The sequence below is a fragment of the Sapajus apella genome, unplaced genomic scaffold (assembly GCF_009761245.1).
Source record: "Sapajus apella isolate SASKATOON/1434 unplaced genomic scaffold, GSC_monkey_1.0 scaffold90, whole genome shotgun sequence".
Classification (NCBI taxonomy): domain Eukaryota; kingdom Metazoa; phylum Chordata; class Mammalia; order Primates; family Cebidae; genus Sapajus; species Sapajus apella.
Window position 1 is genome coordinate 3030886 of NW_022437030.1, and position 20298 is coordinate 3051183.

At 52.4% G+C, this 20298-nt stretch overlaps 1 protein-coding gene across 2 annotated transcripts in view; it reads right to left on the minus strand.

Annotated features, from left to right (window-relative positions):
• Nucleotides 1-20251, minus strand: part of ZNF423 (zinc finger protein 423) — a 359366-nt gene extending 339115 nt beyond the window's left edge. For both annotated transcript variants that reach the window (XM_032255644.1, XM_032255643.1), the window contains exon 1: nucleotides 19857-20251. In XM_032255644.1, coding sequence (XP_032111535.1) covers nucleotides 19857-19896 — 40 coding nt within the window. In that variant the 5' untranslated portion in view covers nucleotides 19897-20251. The remainder of the gene's footprint in view (nucleotides 1-19856) is intronic.
• Nucleotides 20252-20298: the final 47 nt, after the last annotated feature.

Here is a 20298-nt window from a genome sequence, read left to right on the forward strand (position 1 = left end):
TCATCAGCTTCTCTCCCAGCTCCCCCACCCGGCGCGGCCCGAAAAAAAGGAAGCAACCACCCAAGCAACTCGATATGGTCCAGAAACCTCCAGGGTCCCCAGGTTCCAGGAAGCCTGCACAGGAGGTGGTGGAAGACAGAGGATGCAGAGGGTCTGGTGCCCAGGAGTGAGGTTTCAGCAGGGAGGGGAAGAGGAGCTGCTGCTCCCGGGCATTGGTGCCAGTTGAGGGGCAGCCAGTAAAACAGGGCCCAGGAGGGGCACACACCCACAAGTTCCAACTCAAGCCCCAGGAGAAAATGCTGATGGGAAGAAGAGGCGGGCTTCCAGGCCAGGTCCTGGGTCCAAGGGCAGTTTGGGTGGAGACAGACAGAGGCCCAGAGGATAGGGTCCTGTTTTGAATCCCGCAGTAAGGCCACCTACCCCGACACCCACAGCTAATATTCCTAGCTGAGCTAGCTGGAGTCCTGGGGCCTTGTGGGGCCCAGCAGAAACGAGGACCCCCCCAGCCTAAATACTCTAAATTCAGCAAACACCTCCTACCTCTCGCCTAGCAGAACAGAGGGGCTGGCCCAGCTGTGCCCGGCCTTGGACCTTGCTGGGTATGCAGTTCCCAAAAAATCAGGAAGCAGGTACAGCCTTGCCCCACCACCTGTCCCAAATGTCCCAGGACTTGGCTCAGGACATCTTCCACCCCCAACCTGTCCAAGCTGCTTCTCTACCAAGTGACCCTCAGGAGCAGGCCCTGTAGGGGAGGGAGGTGGGATGGGCCGAGAGGGACTTGGTCACCAGCTGGGTCCTCAGGGGGCTCCAGGTGTTGTCAGCCTCAGAGTTTACAGTCTGCCTCCAGGAGCTCCTGGGAGAAGCTTCCGGCATGGCGCCGGTTCACCAGGTGTGTAGACAGTGACCCTGGCAGTTACTCAGGCAGGCACCAGGCACGGGGCAGCCTCACTGTGACATGTGACCTTGGACCTCAGGCTGACCTTCAAAGCTGCCTCACCCACAGGATGGCAAACGTCATGGTACCAACCTGACAGGGCTGTGGAGAGGATTCATGAGAACACGTCCCGGAAGCACTTGGAGGGCCCTGTATACGCAATAACCTCAGTAAATACTCTCCATAAATGCCCTTCCCACTCCTGATCCTGATCCCCCTTGCCCCGGCCGAACCTCTCCCCACAGACAAGAGCAGAAGTAGTAAGAAGGCAGGACCGGATACACAGAGAGTCTGGAGCCAGGCCCAACCTTGTCCAGCACTTCCCAGTAGGAAAATGAGCTCAGACCCTGGGAACCCAGGACAGGCCTCTACATTCCCCTCAGAGAGACTGAGCAATGGGTATTTTGAGCCAACAGATACAGGAAATTTAGAATAAAACCCATTCAGATTCCCAGTTCAAAGTGGACTTTGGACACCGGGACACATGGGAGCAGCTGTTTTCTCACTGGCCTGGTTTGATGTCTGGGGGATGGGGCAGCTCCGTGTGCAAAGCCAGGCTGAGAGACATGGGTGACAGTGATGGAGCGTCAGCATCCCCCTCCACCTCCCACCCCAGTAATGTGCTGAGGGGGCCCTGGCAAGCCAAGGTCTGAGGTTCAGGCCCCTGTCCATGGGATATGGAGACCTTGCAAAGAAGCAGCCTGCCTGCCAGCTGGACACAGACCCTGCTACACATGGCTGTGTGAGCCAGGGCAAGGCTGTGCGTGTCTCTGAACCTCCCTTCCTCAACTGCCAAATGAAGAGGAACAACTCCTCCCCGGTCCCCCACAACCTACTCCCTGGGTACCTGGAAGTGCCTGTGAGAGCACCACACAGTGCACAGAGGTTGTGCACACCTCTGGGGTCATTTAAGCACAAGGCCCTGGTGGCTTTCCCTGGGGACTCCCCAGAAAGAACCATGCGCCATGCCGTGTGCACACATCAACAGGCCCCCCGTGATGCCACCCCAGCCCAGCCATCTCTCCCAGCACCCTACACTGCCTCTTCCTTCATCCCTGCTCCAGCCCTTCCAGGAGAGCCTGCAGCGTTTGCCCTTGCCCCTTCAGACAGTCACACTCAAAACTCCCCCAGATTTTATCCCATCATGTTCTCTTGGACAGAGACTATGGCCTCTTCTTCTCCCTCCTTCCCCACACAGGGCGGGCCCAAGACAGGCAGAGGCAGCCCTAGTGAATGAGTTCAGAGCCAGAGGAGACCAGCCGCCGTCCTCCACAGTTCCCTCTCATTTTCCTACACCAGCTGGCACGTCACCTCCTCCGAAATGCCCTCCCGGGAGGACCTGTTGAAGTCAGATAAGCCGGAGCTGTCCCTCAATGAACAAGTACAATCGGGGAAGCTGCTCAAGCTTTATTGTCTGTCTCATTAATAAGCCGTAAGCTCCCTGAAGGCAGGGACCCAGCACTAGCATTCGGCCCAGCACAAACTTAGAACTATCCAACCAGTGAATGAATGAAGTCAAAAAGGATCCATCCAGAGAAGGAATTTTAAGTGGCAAATCCAGAATCATGACTCAAATCTATGTGTCAGTCTTCATCTGTAACGTATTAGACACGTGCAGATGCACTGGAAGCTGCACCCTCAGGGCCAGGCCTCCAGTCCACTATGCATATCTGGGTTCCTTGCAGGGGCTGAGCACGAGTCTGGGACCAGAGTGCCTCCGTTCAAATCTTGCCCTAGCTGTGGGACACTGAGCCATTTTTTAACCTCCCTATGCCTCGGTTTCCTCCTCTGTAAAATAGGGATACACACCACGTACCTATTTCACAGGGGTGCTGTGAAGCTTGAATGAATCAAGAGCATGAGTGTTCAGAACAGTCCTTAGTGCCTGGCAAGTGCGCTCAGCAGCATTACGTGTCTGAGGATGTACCAGGGGATGGCCCTGCGGCTGTCACCCGCCTTCCCCCAGCCCCACCTCAAAGCAGAGGCCGGATCGCGGCTCCGGGGCCCCAGTGCTCCCGAGGCGCACATCTGGCCAGCGGGCCGCAGCCCACACACCGGCTGCACCAGCTGTGGGCTCGACGCCGCCGACCCCAGCGCCAGGCCTGGTACCCGGAGTCCTGAGGGCGCCAGACTCCGAGGGGCGGGCGGCCGGGGGGCGGCCCGCGGCGCCGAACAAGCCAGGCCCCACCCGGGCCGTGCGAGCGAGCTGCGCAGCTTGCGCCTTCCCAGCCGGCCCCCCGCCGCGGCCGCTTTGTGCCCGAACCTGGCCCTGAGTGACTACGCCGCAGCCATGGAGCCCTCCCGCGCGGGGGGCGGCCCAGCGCGTTCCCAGGACCGCCGCCTCAAAGGGGTCCCGCGGGCCGGGCAGACAAGGGCCCGGGAGGGGCCGCGTTCCCAAGCGCCGGCCGGGATCCCCCTGGGTCGCTGGGCGGGAAGAGCCCCGAGGCCCCCTCCTCTGCTTTTCCCCGCCCCTTCCCAGCCATCCCGTTCCCCGCCTCCTCCCCAAATGCCACCCCATCCTCGATTTCTTCCTTCTCTCCGACCCTTGACCCCTTCCCCTCCCCCACCGTTTCTCAGTCCCCTCCCCTCATTCCCCTAGAACACGGATCCCACAGGGCAACTCCGCAGTCGGACTCCAGGAGGACCCTGGAGGGCCCAGTTCCCACCTCCCGTCCTGGAAATCTCGGCCCCCCACACCCAGACACTTCCCCCCATCCCACAAGCCTGGGGCCACAGCCCTGGCTTAGAGAAGGGCTGGATGCCTTGGAGAGGGGCTGGCGTCTGAGGGAACGGGCTGTGGGAGCCTCCTCGCCCGCATGTGCCCATCTGTCAGATGGGGGTGGGAACGTGGTCCAGTTCCAGGCACAGGCCCGGGGCGCTCACAGCAGGTAGCCCCAGGAAGGCCCATCCCCTGAGCCCTCCAGGTCATTTGTGCATGGAGAGGCCTGCATGTCTTCGGTGCAGGAGGCTGGCATGACACTGAGGTCCCCAGGGCAAGACTGGGACCTAGAAGAGGCTTCTGCCCAGAAACAGCCCCAAGGAACTGACTTACCACCCCAGGGACGCCTCCAGAGAGAACAGGGCCGCGCCAGCAAGCAGTGCAGCTTGCACCTTCCCAGCAGCAGCCCAACCCCCAACACCCCCCCCCCCCCTCCCCCCCCCCCACCCCTCACCCCCCATCCCCCGCCTTCCCAGGGTGAGGAGCCAGAGGCTCAGAGGACCCACCTGCCACAACCTCCCAGTCTCCCAAAGCATCAACCACAAAGACCGCCAGGCCCCCAGCTCCCCTCATGAAGCAGCCGCCTTCACTGTCAGGGCTCCAGTGTCACCTCCAGGATGGCCTTCTCTGCACAGCCTCCCCCACCACTCCCTGCCTGCCCCAGAACCTGCTTTGCTTAATTGCACATGGCTCCTCACTCCACTAGAATAAACCTGTCCACCATGGTGGCCGCAGCACCTTGAACACTGCCTGGCACATAGTAGGTGCTCAGTAAACATGAGAGGAATGAATGAACAAATGGGCAGCAGGTAATGATAGCAGTCCCTAAACGCCTTGAAACCTAAACCGTGTCCCAGATAAGAGAATTCCATGATAAGTGATCAAATAAGTTTGGAAATCACAAATTATTAACATCTCTGAGAGTCCCATGCTGGCATTTTAAAGGCTCCAAGAAGCCTGGAAGGTTTTAATTTTTTTTTAACTCTGTTTAATCCAGTGTTTGCCAAATGCATTGGCAAACCTCTCTTTTTGGGGAATGGAATATCAACAAAATCCTGGAATACGTTTTGGGAAACACCAATATAAACTAATCTCCCACCCTCACAACCACAACTTTATACATGGTCAGTTGAATCTTAGAAAGAACTTGCTTCTTTCTTTTTACAAGGTCAAGTCTAACACAGTGCCAGAAAAGTATCCGAATGAATGGATATAAGGTAAATTGGTGAGCAAAGTCTACCACCCACGAACATGTTCTCAGTCCCTGTACTGAGAGTCTGAACCAAGCAGGCAGTTTGAAGAGTCTCTTTGTCCTGGAGGCTGGCACATATGACCACTCACACAGGCACAGACACACATGTGAACTCATGCACACACGTACACGGCCACACACTCAAGCATCCATGCACATGCACACACTAGTACACAAAGACTCACACACATGCACACACATGTACCCAACAGGTACCCACACAGACTCAGAAACATACACAGTCATGCATGCACACATACATGCACACACAGGCACACAGAGTCACACCACACATGCACACGTATTCTGGGGCATATGCCCTCCCACACAGCCCCTTCCCTGAGCCTGGCCAGGGAGCCGCTTGAGAAGGACAGCCGTCTTCTGGTGGGGTGGGGAGGACGGGCTCAAGGAGAGATGTAAAAGCCCCCTTCAAACCTGGTGTCTCTAAAAAGGGCAGGGTTGCCCCAGCAGGTGACAGGCTAAAGCCTGACCAATAAGCTCTTCATCACCTGAGATTTCCTCCTCACCGCTCTCCTGGGAGTAGAGCCCCATCTCAAAGAAAAAGAAACTGAGACTTATCAATAATATGGCAAGGATGTGGGGAAAGAGGCATGGGAGTCCAAATCCATCTGCTCAGAATCCACCCCCCAGAAGCTTTGGGGTCCTAGGTTGCTCCCAAGGCAGGCCAGTGACAGCAGCAAGATCCTCCAGCTCCTGCTTCCCCTACCCTCAGGCACAATTCTCCCACAAGGTCGCTGTATGACCTTGGACACCTAACTTGCCCTATCTGGGCAAGTTTAATCATCTATAGGAAAAGGGGCCTCAGCTGAGGATTCTCCAAGCTCCATGACTGCTGGTGAAAAAGAAAGCCTAAGGTCCCCCCCTCTGCAGTCAAAAGCAAGTGTCAAGATTCCATGAGATACTGCTTGTAACGTGCATAGCCCAGTGACTGTATACAAGGGCTGCCCATTAGAGGTTAGCTGCTCTTGATGTTGTGATTCCATTCCTCAGAGACCAAATAAAAAATGCTACCCCTTCTTCCAGGCTTTGCCTGATTCCCCTACCAAAAGGACTCCCCCCAAGTCTCTCACCCCTCCCACAGCCCTCAGCCCACACTTCTGTGCTAGGCTGCCTTGTCTGGTCCAGTGGTTAGGGTCTACTGCCCTCTCTGGTCTCCAGGCTTCTTGAGGACGTGGCCTCTCCTGGGTTCTCTCTGCATCTTCCTTGGAGCCCAGGACGAGCCTCACCTCGGTCAGATGCTCAGGATTTATGCTCATAGAAGGGTGGATATGAAAGGGAGGGAAGGAGGGCAGACAACCAAAGGACTCACCAGGGAAAGAAACGCCCATATCCCCAAGCTCTGTAGTACAGTGCCCCTTCAGAAGAAGAAAGAAAAATGGCCGGCACAGTGGCTCACGCCTGTAATCCCAACACTTTGGGAGGCCAAGGCGGACGGATCACCTGAGGTCAGGAGCTCAAGACCAGCCTGGCCAACATGGTGAAATCCTATCTCTACTAAAAATATGAAAATTAGCCAGGGCCAGACACAGTGGTTGACCTGGCACAGTGGCTCATGCCTATAATCCCAACCTGGCCAATATGGTGAAACCCCATCTCTACTAAAAATACAAAAATTAGACAGGCATGGTGGTGGGTATCTGTAATCCCAGCTACTTCAGAGGTTGAGACAAGAGAATCTCCTGAACCCGAGAGGTAGAGGTTGCAGTGAACCAAGATCATGTCCATTGCACTCCAGCCTGGGTGACAAGAGTGAAAATTCCATCTCAAAACAAAAACAAAAACAAAACAAAATTAGCCAGGCGTGGTGGCAGGCACCTGTAATCCCAGCTACTTGGGAGGCTGAGGCAGGGAATCGCTTGAACCTGGGAGGCAGAGGTCACAGTGAGCTGAGATTGTGGCACCACACTCCAGCCTGGGCAACAAAGTAAGACTATGTCTCAAAAAACAAGAAAGAAAGAAAGAAAAATGGTCCATAAACATAAGATGCCAGATATGGTGGCTCACACCTGTATCCCAACACTTTAGGAGGCCAAGGTGGAAGGACCACTTGAGCCTAGGAGTTTGAGACCAGCCTAGGCAACATAGCAAGGCCTCATCTCTGGAAAAAAAAAAAAAAAAAAAAAAAAGTCAACACCACTAATAATTAGGGAAGTGCAAATTTAAACAATGCAATTTTTTTGCCTGTCAGAGTACCAAAAAGGAAAAGGAAAAAAAAGGAAACAATGAGAAGAAACAAAACATCATCATCTATATGGCCAAGGATTGGGAGAAATATGTATTCATGCCCTATTATTGAAGGGTAAATTGGCACAGACTTTGTGGAAGGCAATTTGGAAATATCTATGACATTTTTCAAGTGAATACCCTTTGACCCAACAATTTCACTTCTAGGAATCCAGCCAAAGAAACACTCAAACAAGAACACAACAATTTATAAATGAGGATGTTCATCGCATCATTGTTAAAACAGCAAAAAACTGGAAACAACTAACTGTTCACCGACCGAAGACTGTAAATAAAGTCCGGTGCTGGCCGGGCACGGTGGCTCAAGCCTGTAATCCCAGCACGTTGGGAGGCCGAGGCGGGTGGATCACGAGGTCAAGAGATCGAGACCATCCTGGTCAACATGGTGAAACCCCGTCTCTACTAAAACTACAAAAAATTAGCTGGGCATGGTGGTGCGTGCCTGTAATCCCAGCTACTCAGGAGGCTGAGGCAGGAGAATTGCCTGAACCCAGGAGGCGGAGGTTGCGGTGAGCCGAGATCGCGCCATTGCACTCCAGCCTGGGTAACAAGAGCGAAACTCCGTCTCAAAATAAATAAATAAATAAATAAATAAATAAAGTCCGGTGCAACAATTCTGCAGACCTCCTCATGGCGGTGAACAAGGAGCAGATCTAGCCCCTATATGCGCCACCTCCCAGGCTGATGGTTCCTAACCCCGGCTGCGCATTCCAATTTACCAGGAAGCTTTTCTACAAAAGCTGACCAGGGGCCCCCATCCTCAGAGAGTCTGGATTACTTCATCTGTGGTGGGGCTCAGGTAACGTTATTTTTTTAAGTGCCTAGGATGATACTGATGTGCAACTAAGATTGGAAATTTAACTCATGTAGCTAACCCTACTAGCTCTATCCTATTTCAAGGACAGGGAAACTGAGGCCCATAGAAGGAACTGTCTTGCCCAAGATCACAGAGTATGTTTCCCCTCCCCAAGGAGAGAAATGAAGGAATCTTGACTCAGACCTTCAGGGGGAATGGGGTCTTTCTTTCCTATTCTGAGTGATTGGCAGATTCCCTGCCAACACATCCCATTTTCCCCCTCCCACCCACTTAGCTGGCCCCACCCCTCACTCCTAGTGCTGTTCCTGGGGCAGACCCCCCCCAAAAGACAAAGAGGGTCCCAAGGCCACTTAATGGTGGCTGATCCCTGGCCAGGACCAAGCTGGTCAAATGTGTCTAGTCTGAGCCGCGGCAATGATGTGGCAGGATGAGGGGCAGGGGCAGGATGGCAAGTGTATTGAGTTAAACACTCTGTTTTATTTAAAATTAAGGCCAGGCATGGAGGTTGATGCCTGTAATCTCAACATTCTGAGAGGTAGAGGTGGGAGAATCATTTGAGACTAGGCTGAGCAACATATGGAGAACTCCGTCTCTCAAAAAAAAAAAAAATGAGTTGGGCACGGTGGCTGGCACCTGTAGTCCAGTTCTCTCAGGAGTCTAAGGAAGGAGGATAGCTTGAGATCAGGAGTTTGAGGTGGCAGTGAGCTACGATCATATCAATGCACTCCAGCCTGGGCAGCAGAGCAAGATCCAAACTTTAAAAAGAATTAAAATTAAATTAGTACAAAAATATCTCATTGCTTTTATGATTTTAAAAGCAAAGTTTTATAAGTCTAACACAATGTGTGGCACAAAGCCCTCGCTGAACAGCAGCTGCAGTCTCATGGCACAGTGTACCCTGAGTGTGAAAGAGGCCAGGCACAAGCCGCCCCCACCTCCTCATCAGGAACAGAGGCTGGGGCAGCGGGAGGGGCCCACAGAGACTGACGCCCACGGTGAACCAAGGCCTGCAAAGGCGTGTGCTCCCTCTCAGTTCACCCACTCGGTCATCCACTCTGTCACTTACGAATCCATTTACTCATCGTTGAGTCATTTACTCACTAGTCACTCATTCATTTGTTCACTTGTTCACCCGTTCATATTTATTCCCTCAACAATTCACACATTTACTCATTCATTTAAGAAATCTTGGCCGGGCGCGGTGGCTCAAGCTTGTAATCCCAGCACTTTGGGAGGCCAAGACAGGCAGATCACCTGAGGTCAGGAGATGGAGACCATCCTGGCCAACATGGTAGAATCTTGTCTCTACTAAAAATAAAAAATTAGCCGGGCATGGTGGCACATGCCTGTAATCCCAGCTACTCATGAGGCTGAGGCAGGAGCATCGCTTGAACCCAAGAGGCGGAGGTTGCAGTGAGCCGAGATGGCGCCACTGCACTCCAGCCTGGGCAACAAGAGCAAAACTCCATCTCAAAAAAAGAAAAGAAAAAAGAAATCTTTTAGACATAATGACCTAGAAGATTGAGGCCAGGTTTTTTTGGGACTTTTTGTGGTTTTTTTTCGGTTTTTGGTTTGTGTTTTGTTTTGTTTTGTTTTGTTTTGTGAGAAAGGGTCTCACTCATCACCCAGGCTGGAGTACAGTGGCATGATCACAGCTCACCACAGCCTCAACCTTCCAGGTTCAGGTGATTCTCCCACCTTAGCCTCCTGAACAGCCAGAACTACAGGCGCCTGCCACCACACCTTCCTCTAATTTTTTTTATTTTTTGTAGAGAGGGGGTTTCACCATGTTGCCCAAGCTGGTCTTGAACTCCTGAGCTCAAGCGATTCACCTGCCTCAGTTTCTCAAAGTGCTGAGATTACAGGCGTGAGCCACCACCACACCCAGCCGATGCCATTTCTGAATGAGCTAGGCCCTGGAAGCCCAGCAGGCTGCTGGCATCCCATGCATGAGCCCCTTCCCCTGAGGAAGGCAGGACACGAACTACTGGAGGGACTGGGGATTTGAGCTACTCACTGTGGCCCTAGGAGGTGGAACCAGGACCAACACAGGGTGGAGACTGCGGCTTCATGTGTGAAATTCAAGCTAAAAAGGCACAGATGTGCCACAGAGGTAGTGAGCTCCCTGCGAGTGAAAGTGTGTACGTCCAGGCTAGATGAAACTAAGGACGCCAGAAACACACTCAAACAGGTGTAAATGAAGTGACCGCCAAGGTTCCTTTTCAACCTGTGATTTCAGGATTCAGAGAGGTTCAAAGGCAAAAGTAGTGAATCTTCCCAACATGTGTGTCTGGCCCCCTGGCTGGCCAGTGTCTCCCTAAGGGGCACAGGGCATCTGCAGGGGCTCTCCTGGGCGCTCAGAACTCGTGCACTGCTTGCCGCTCCCCAGACACTCCAACACTCTCTGTGGCCTCCACCCCAGAGACAGAAGTCTGCCTCCTCTTTCCATCTCCCCACTTCTGGGCACCTGCTTCACCTCCCTCCCCCTCTCCCTGGAGACCCTCAGGAGCGGATGATTGTCTCTCCTCTCTCCACAAGTTGAAAACTGCAGCCCCAGGGGGCAAGGGATAAAGCCACATCTCTTGTTCAGGAACCAGATATATAATGTATGTTGCTGGTGGCTCCAAGGTTCTGCAGCCTCCAGTCCAAGGGGGTCCCCCTGCCTAGTCTCCCAGCCTGAATGTGGTGGCCATACCACCCAGCTGCCCTCTCTGGCCATGCCCGGCTCCCTAACCAAGCCCAGATGGCCATCACACTGCCTTCAGGCAGGTAAAATTCAGTCCAACAGGAGTTAGGTGAACAGTATGTTTTATTTAATTAGGATCAACAGAAGAGATAAACCTCACAGCAAGATAGGGAATGACAACACTGCAAAAAATAATTCATGCCCAGGTAACGAAAGGGCAAATTTCAATTACAGAGAAAACAGGGGGAGAAAAAGTTTCCAAGCACCTCCAAGGAGGGGGGCAGTGAAAAGCCTGCAAAGCCTAGACCGTGGGCCCAAGATGGTCTAGAAAGCAAGGCAATCGAGTGAACCAAACATCCGTTCCTCTCTCCTTGTCACAGACAAACAGGCCTATGTGTGCAGGGCTGGGTGGGCCGTGGGAGCTGAGTCCTGACAGGTAGGTGTGGGGGCCACAAGGGATCTGTCAGGGCCACTGGGCAAGCTGCCAACCTGCCAGGCACAGTCTCAAAAGAATGCTGTCCCCAAAAAGGCTGAGAGGTGACTCACGCCTGTAATCCCAGCACTTTGGGAAGCTGAGGCGGGAGGATCACCTGAGGCTGGGAGTTTGAGACCAGCCTGGCCAACATGAAGAAACCCTGTTTCTAGTAAAAATACAAAAATTAGCCAGGCATGGTGGTGCATGCCTGTAATCCCAGCTACCCGGGAGACTGAGGCAGGAGAATTGCTTGAGCTCCGGAGGCGGAGGTTGGTGTGAGCCAAGATCACACCATTGCACTCTAGCGTGGGCAACAAGAACGAGACACCATCTCAAAAAAAAAAAAAAAAAAGAGAAAAGAAAAAAAAAAAGAATGCTGTCCTGGCTAGGAGACAGAACAAATGTTCACAAACATTCTAATCCTAATAATGGTCATCAGATCACTCAGCAAGTCCTTAGTGCCCCACCTGCCCTTGCCCCCAGCCCCACCAGCCCTGATGGATCCCTAGTCTTGTGCCCTGCCCTAGCCTTAGGCAATCCAATCTCACTTCTCACACTAGGGCAAGGCAAACCCCACACACACACGCCTTTTGAGAGAATGGCCTCATCTTCTAAGGCTGTTTCTCATGCCTACCCTGGAAGTTGGAGGCTGGCATGGATGACCGCCTGGCAGGGGGAGCTGCAGATCCCTAACATACCATCACTTGGGTACCAACTATAAATGAAAAGTTCATGGTGGTGACAGCCAGACAACAATGTGTATGTACTTAATGCCACTGAAACACGGTTAAAATGGGCCATGCATGGTGGTTCATGCCTATAATCCCAGCACTTTGGGAAGCCAAGGCAGGAGGATTCCCTGAGGCCAGACCTTCGAGACCAGCCTGGGCAACATAGCAGGACCCCATCTCTACAAATGATAAAATTAAGAAATTAGCCTGGTGAGGTAGTGCATGCCTGTAGTCCCAGCTACTTGGAAGGCTGAGGGCAGAGGATTGCTTGATCCCAGGAGTTCAAGGCTGCAGTGAACTATGATCATATCACTGCACTCCAGCCTGGGGGACAGAGCAAGATCCTGTCTGTAGAAAAGGAAAAAAAAAAATGGTTAAGATGGTAAATTCTAAGTTATGTATATTTTATCAAAATGTTTAAAAGCAGGAATTGAGGGATGAAGAGTTCTGAGTCCCTCCTCAGACCAACCAAGTGAGTATCTGCAGGACCTGGGCCCAGGAATGTGCAATTTAACCAGCTTTATTGTAGGTGATGGTGACAGGCATGACAGCTGGGGATCCACTCATCTGTATGAAGCCACCGTGTCCCCAAACCAAGGCTCCCCAGCATATTACCTCAATAAATACTTCTTCTGCAAATGAATATTTAAAAAAATGAGTTCTCCAAGTTTCCTAGCCCAAGCAAATATTTTGCTGTATGTGTCCTCCCTCCAAAATGAACCCTCAAGAAGCACAAGCACTGCCCAAGCCGCTCTCTCTCCCAGCCCCTAGTCCCTGCTCCGAAGGTGACATCAACCCCAGCACCCCCGTTATCTGGAAGAGGAAAACTGCTGTTACTTTTGCACATTCACAGAGCCCCATTTTATATCCCAATTCAGAAGATGACATGAACATCTGCTTTCACTTCAAGACATTAATTTTCAATTATTGGAGAAAAACAAAATTAGTCCTGACAAATTGCTGGCGAACACAGGCTCTTGTCTGGTGGTTCATAATAATAACTTTGGGGGCCCACAATTAGTGTCTCAAACGGAGTTTCCTGATGGATCCCTGTCATATGGAGGCAGTGGCAGCAGGGCAGCTCCTTGCACCACGGTGTGTCGGGCAGAAGGATGCTCCAACAACCCGCGGCTCCAAGGTCACTGCCTCTCAGATGACCAGGTTTAGAGAACTAAGGAATTAGGGCTTCCTCTCTCTGGGGAAGATGGGGAGGGACAGAAGATGGGGGGGGCAGGCATCTAAAAAATATCCGCCTTAACCATTTTCAGCTTTAAATATTTTCAAGGTTTTCTCCTCCTGTTCAGTAGCAAGATTTTGCACACTTAGACGGGAATGCAAATCACTCCTGAGTCCTTACCGGGCACACTGGGATCACCTGATAGGATCGCCTTATGATTGGAGTTTGCCATCTGCAATGGGAGAAGGGCAGGTGACATGGTTTTCTTATGAGATCCCTTCTACACTTCTACATGATGTCATTCAGGATCCCAAATCCAGAACTCAATGGCTCCAGCCTCTGAGATACAAATGCCTATAAATGTTTTGTAAGAAAAAACTGTTTGCCGGGGTCCCATCGACCCAGAACCTGGTTCAGTCCGGGTTGTAATCTCCAGAAACAAGAGAAAGAAAGAAAACTCTGAGTTTGCCAACCTCAATGACCCCAAATCCAGAGAACAACCCACTTGATAAGAGATTATCAACACTGTAATCTCATTTGATGGGTTTTTATGTATCTTGGCTGCTTTAGTCACTATATCAATAAGAAGCCACTGAAATGTGAATGAGTTGACGAATTCAGAGATGATGTGGCCGCCTTTGGATTTGACTCGTCGCAATTGAAACCAGAGTGTGTTTGCCTAGCTAAGATGTTCAGACTCTTGAGGGGAGTGAGGCAAGAGGGAGGGGAGGTAAACAGAGGGAGGCAAGTTAAAAAAGACAGAACGAAAACAAAACAACAACCACAACAACAAAGGGAAATTATATCTTTAAAAAGAGAATGAAAGACATTGCTACCTCCAAAGTCAACTCGGTAACTGAGCTCCGATATTGTGTAATTGACTTTGCAAGTAGAACAACAGCAACGTAACAAAGAAAATGTCAGTGTTTTCACAGCACCAATCTATAACGCTGGGCGGCCGTCCCGCTGTCAGCCAGGGCTGACAATACAATAGCTTTCAAAGGGATATTACCATCATGCTTTTATTCCTGACATCAATCAAGACAAAGAGAATCCTTTTCACAAGACATTAAAAATCAAACCTTTGTACAAGAAGATAGGTAAAACAGCATTCTCCTTAAAGACAGCCACATGGAGCAATCAGCTAATTGGCGCTCCTTGAAAGCAGTAAAGTATTTTTATTTACTGAGTGCACAACCCCAATCATTGGCTGCCGCCAATCCTGGCAGGTAAGCTGTGAGTCAAAAGTTTCCATCAGCATTTCCCCACTCACTTCACCCCGCCTCTCCCACAGTAGGCTGAGGGAGCTGACAGGCAGCCCCAAAAACTTCAAGCGGGATGCAACCAATCCAGGCTTAATTCATCCATTTGGGGTGGGAAACTTCTCTGATCACCCACTAACATGTCTATGCACAAGACGCCCTTGCAAGCTGACGGGAATTTGCAGGAATTGTCAAATTCTCCAGCCCCACTGTATCAGGGTTTTCCTGGCTACCCAAATAATGGCAACCCCACTAACAGTTTTCAAGGTATTCTACTGTAGTCACCCTAGATTCACAGATATGAAGAAACCCTGATATCTTCTACAAATGTTTTCAAGACGTGAAGACAATACTCTCTGCAAACAGCAGTGCACCGTGGACAAGGCTGGGCTTTGCTTCAGCCAGTGTCCGGGAAAGGCAAGTCCATCCTAACCTATGCCAAACAAAGAGTGAACTAAACCCACCCACCACCATGGAAAAACAATGGGGCCATCAGGAAATCTAGCCATCCTCTGCCTGCTTACTTTCAAGACAGTTTCAGATGCCTGCATGTCAGAAGTTGTTGACACTTACAGAAAACTGCAAGTCCAGGAGCAGGAAGCTAGAGAGCCTCATGTTTGAAAGAGGTCATTTCCTAGACACCTTCCAAGCCGCTGACATCTTACAGCCTTTCAACCTTCCAAGACGCCATGTCCCCACATCCAGTCCAGGCATGACAGAGCCACTGGTCCAGTTGGTCACAAGTATCAGGCCATTGTTGAGGAGGAGTGGGCGCAAGAACTCTCTCTGCAGGAGGGCTCTCGGGAACTCAGAGCCCAAGGTGTTCTGTGACTTGCCCCTTTGGTATCCTACAGACCATCTGCCACAAATATGCAACCCCGTCCAGTCACTCAAAGATAGAGACCGCACTCAGCATCTGCGGCAGAAATGGATGTTTTTACTTTTCAGCTATAACAGGATACCGTTGTTTATTTCTAAACAGAATCTGAACAACAGGTGCCGTTCACTTCACTACAGAATGGACAGAAATTTTAAAAGAAGATGGAACTGGTCCCAACACTGCCTTGAAAAAGCATATACTCCCACCACCACCACCTAAATCAGCCTTTTTCAAAGAGCCAGGCAGCACGTCTGCACCATCAGCCTCAGTGGTAAGTTCCTTTCGTTTACACATCCAAATGAACAGTTAAGAGAAATCAATGCATCTAATTGCCAGACTATTAAATCCTACATCAGGGGAAGAATTCCACAGCCACTAGCTTAAGAGTTGGCTACCGATATAGCAATTATTGCAACTTTCTATTAGACTGAACCAGATTCCCAGCCTTTCGTCTCCAGCTAGGAACGCTGTACTCAAGTGCTCCAGTTTCCTGCCTTCCTGGTTACCCCTCCCCCTCCTCTGTTAACACACTGTAGCATGCCACAACACTGCCAGGGCTGGCTGCTTCTTCTGAGTTACTTTATGACTGTGAAGTCACCGGCATTTTGCACCTTTCATTATGAATGCACGCTAGGCACCTTATGGTTAACCGTTTAGCAGGATTCTCCTGCCAGAGGCACATAGTTATCTTATTTTATTGCTTATTAAGTTTTTGCAAGGAAACAGGTGTAAGAATCTAAACAGCAATTACTGGACATAAAGAATGAAACAGGTCCTTCCAAAGCTGGGAATTGATAACTTAATTGAGGAGGGGGGTATTAAACATTAGGATTAAATGTTACCTACCTCACTCCACATAGAAAGCTAAAGACCCTATAAAGGATTTGTTTTGCCCTTCCTACAAGATCATGTACATTTAGCCAAACAAATCTCGACAATTTACACTTGTATGTGGTCTCAGCTGAATCAAGAAACCTGTAACCTCAGAACGCCTCTATTTATTACATCTCAATTATTTCCATGGAAACACTCACAATGTTCCCAAGTCCCTAGACCACCAAATTTATAAGATGGACTTTGAGGAGCTACACGCTGGCAGAAGAAGACAAAGAAGGGGAGGGGAGTGCAGAGAAGACACTGAGGGAACTTTGGGATGTTGGCGTGGGGGGGCGCATGGACATAGCCTGAGCGCTAATTAATATTAAAAACTGTAATTAACAGGTAGTTGCCAGACAGAGAAAATTGACAGTTTTAAAATTATTCAAAAGTTTTAAGCTAAGACAAGGGAAAAGATGTACCAATTTTCCCTATAAATGAAGAGGCTGTTGCATGGATCTAAGAAACCATGGGGTGAAAGGGGACAAGGCCTCCTTAATGTTGAGTGACAGAGAGAACTGCAGAGGTAATCGTTACCAAACCACCTGATATCATCAGCCGAAATAACATCAGTGAGCATGATGAGAACAGCCCGGGAGAATGAGGCCAAAATTATCAAAGGGAACAGATCACTGCAACCACCACACCACACCACACCACACCACACCACCAGGAAACAAAAAAGGGGAGAAGGCTGTAGGGAGGGAAAATCGGTCAGAAAAATGTGACTTTTGTAACACTCCAGGCATTATGGGTTTAGGCTTTTGTTTTGTTTTGTTTTTTTAATAAATTACATGGCTTTTGAAAACCAACGAGGGTATTCTCCCCGCTGCCCTACTGCCCCAACCCTCTTCTCTATTTACTAGGTGTCCTCCCTGTGAGCTGGGTTTTCCAAAGAAGGACAAACACACCGAGGGGACAAGTGACCCCACTCCAGAAGGGAAGTTGTGTCCGTGAGTGGGAAGGGAGCCCACCCAGCCCCCAGAGGCCTGTTTTCTTTTCAAAGCTGCAATGCCTGTGCTTTCAAATCACACTTTCTAATCATCCATTCGAAATTGTTGTATTTCTGTTTTTCCTTCCTGCTATGGGCTTTCACATATCCGAGATCAATTACAGATTACAGTCAAGCGAGTTTCACAGCAGAATGCTTGGGGCTGGGGAAGTCCACAATGCCTCTACATTAGCCCTGACACACAGCAATGGAGGCAAAATAAAATGAAATAAAATGTAAAAGACACAGCTATTCCTTAAGAAGCACCTTCAAGCATCTTTAAAGGTGAAGACCTTGTTGTTTCAAACACTTGGTATGGAGCTGTCCACACTCATGCACCACTTTTGAATATTGCTTGAGAGAAAGGGGGGGCGGTGCTTGAACAGCAATAAATCCCTCGCCTTCTGGAACTCCTACCCATCCAAATTATCTTCTCTCTTAATTCCTCCCTTGATAAGTGGCCACATCTCCACCCTCTTCACCCCGGTAAACAGAATAAAAGGTAAAATGGTGAGAGACAAGGGTTGTACCTGCTTTTGGAAAATGCAGAAAGCCATGAGGAGAGTTGGGGGGTCTCCAACTCCTCAGACAGAAAGGCTCTGTGTGGTTATTTACAACACCGAGTCTCGAAATGCCTCCACTGATCTCCTGTCCACCTTGCTGTCTTTCCCCGATCAACCTGCTTGAACTGTCTGCTACACATACACACGTATACATGTGAGAGAGGCACTCACTGAAAATCATTTCAAGGCTCATTTCATGAAAGGCTGAAGACCAATTCTTGAGTCTTTCTCAGAGATCCAGAGTGGTTTTAGAACTCGGTTCAAGCAACTCTGAAACACCCACCCATCTGTTCACTGCAAACTGCTCTCCCTTTGCTTTCTGTGTCTTGCCTTCTAACACAAGGAGTTTTGGAGAAATGGATTGGAGGTCTAGGTAAGCAAGCTTTGCATCTTGATGGAAAAATCGGCTTCTATACTTAGGTTTAACTCAAAATCAACTGCCTGAGTTAAATAAAACTGTTTTTCCAACCAGAAATTCCAATTCCACATTTTCTTCTGGGTCGCCTCTTAAGTGGCTCTTGAAGGAGTGAGCAGTGAGCCAGGGAAAGAGAAAAAAAATCCAGTATTATTTCAAGCCGCACAGCCTTTCTATCAGAAAAGAGAAACATCCACCCTTCTTTCCTGTCCTCTTCTGGGAGTCCCCCTTCTGGTTTCCCTGTCTCCCAGTCAGAACACCCTCTGAACCCCCAGGTCTGTGGAGCAGGCCAGGTTGTCTGGGATTAGACCAGCCAGAGTGAGGGAAACAAGACCAACTTCTCTCAAGGAAAAGGGGTAGTGGGATCGGGCCGGGCGCTCCGTTTGGACTCAGTGGGGAGGGTCTCTGCTGGGCCGGGGGCAGTCCCTACAGGGACTTCAGGAGGGCAGCGCTGACGGGTGTCTCAAGATTTTCCTTGCCAGATTCAGTTCCAGCCATTCCAGCCAGGCGCAAGGCTGGCAGGAAGGGAGCGGGGCCCCAGCGCCTTCCCGCGCAGGCCTTCAGGAAATGAACTTTTCAGAGCAGAACTGGGCTCAGGCCAGAGGTCATCAGCGGAGTTGGGAGAAGACAAGGGCCTGGGGTCTTTTGACTCCGTAGACTTAGCCGCTCTAATCGTCCCACTCCCACTCCTCGATCGTCTCCCATCGCGGCAGGGCGCCCCGGCAGCCAACCGAGGGGCAGGAATCGGGACAAAGCGGCAGGCAAGGCCTGAGAGGAGGCCAGGGGAGGGGCTCAGCGGCCAGCGCACGGCCTTTCCCCGGAGCCTCTACTCTCCAGGGATCCCCTGGAGACTGGGGTCCTCGGTGGAAAGAGAAAGCAAAACGCGGAGACGAAGGGGTGGGTGTGTGTATCTATACATCTGCAGCTCCCACAAACGCGCGCACCCCGGGGACCCGGCACAGGAAGCCGGTCTGGACGTTGAGGGTGCCGGTGCCGGTGGTCAGATCCGGGGCGCCCTCCGCGGAGAGGCGCGCACCGTGGCCGCTGCGTTCCCCTGGTGACCCGCGTCCCGCCGGCGAGGCGCAGACAATGAACTCCTGGCGAAGGCTCCCTGCCCGGTGGGCCTCGGTGGAGGAGGCAGGAAGTGCAGGGGCCCCGGCCAGAAGCGCGGCCTGGGCAGGGGGCGGGAGGGGGCGACTGGAGGTCCGGGCGAGGGCGCGACGCCTGGGGCGCGCGCAGACAGCACCCGCCGCTCTCCGCGTCCTCGAGCGACCAGGCAGGGGCCGAAGAGAGCCAGCAAGGCCCGGGGCCAACGAGGGCGGCCTCGGAGCTGCCGGCCTGCCGGGCGCCCGTCCTCGCCGCCTCTTCCTTCCTCCTGCCGCCAGCCCGCCGCCGCCGAGATTCGCAATCCCCGCCAAGTCGGGCCCGCACCCCTTGATTGGCCACGCGGGCCCGGGGTCCGCACGAAGGGAACGGCGAGGACCCCTTGGCGGCGCCCCCAGGCCCGGGTCCCCCGCGGGCGACGGCGCCGGGTGCGGGCGACGGCGCCGGGTCCGGGCGGGGAGGGTGTCCGCGGCGTACCCCCTCCGCCGCCGCCGCCGCCGCCGCCGCCGCCTCCCGCTCCCGGCTTCCTCCTCCCCCTCCTCCGCCTCCGCCTCCGCCTCCGCCTCCGCCTCCTCCGCCGCCGCCTCCTCCTCTCGGCTCGCTCGCGCGGGTCCCCGGCCGCCCGCCCGCCCGCTCGCTCGCCGGTCCCTCCTCCCTCGCTCCCTCCCTCCTCTCTCGCTCGCGCCTCCGCCGGGCCTCGCTAGCTCACCTTTCACCGAACGCGGCTTCGCCTGCTTCCGCCTGGACATGTCCGGGGCTCCGGGCGCTCCGTCGCCCTCCGCAGCCCGCTCCCCCCGCCGCCCCCCGCCGCTCCGGGCAGCCCTTCTCCCCCTTCTCCTCTGCCTGTCTCTTGGAAACTTTTTTTTTTGCAGCCGGGTCGGCGGCTGTGGGGAGCGGACCGCAGGTCCGCGGCGGCCTCCCTTGGGGGGCCGGCCCCGGCCGGCCGAGGCCGCTGGAGGGCGGGGGGAGGCTCGGGGGGCGCGCCGGGGCCCTGCCTGTTGCAATGCGGCAGCTGGGGGCTCCCAGTCCAAGCGGCGGTCCCAGCGGCGCGGGGAGTCCGGAGGCCACTCGGCCGAGCCGAGTTATGCAAAAAAAAAAAAAAAAAAAAAAAAAAAAAAAAAAAAAAAAAAACCCCCCCCCCCCCCCCCCCC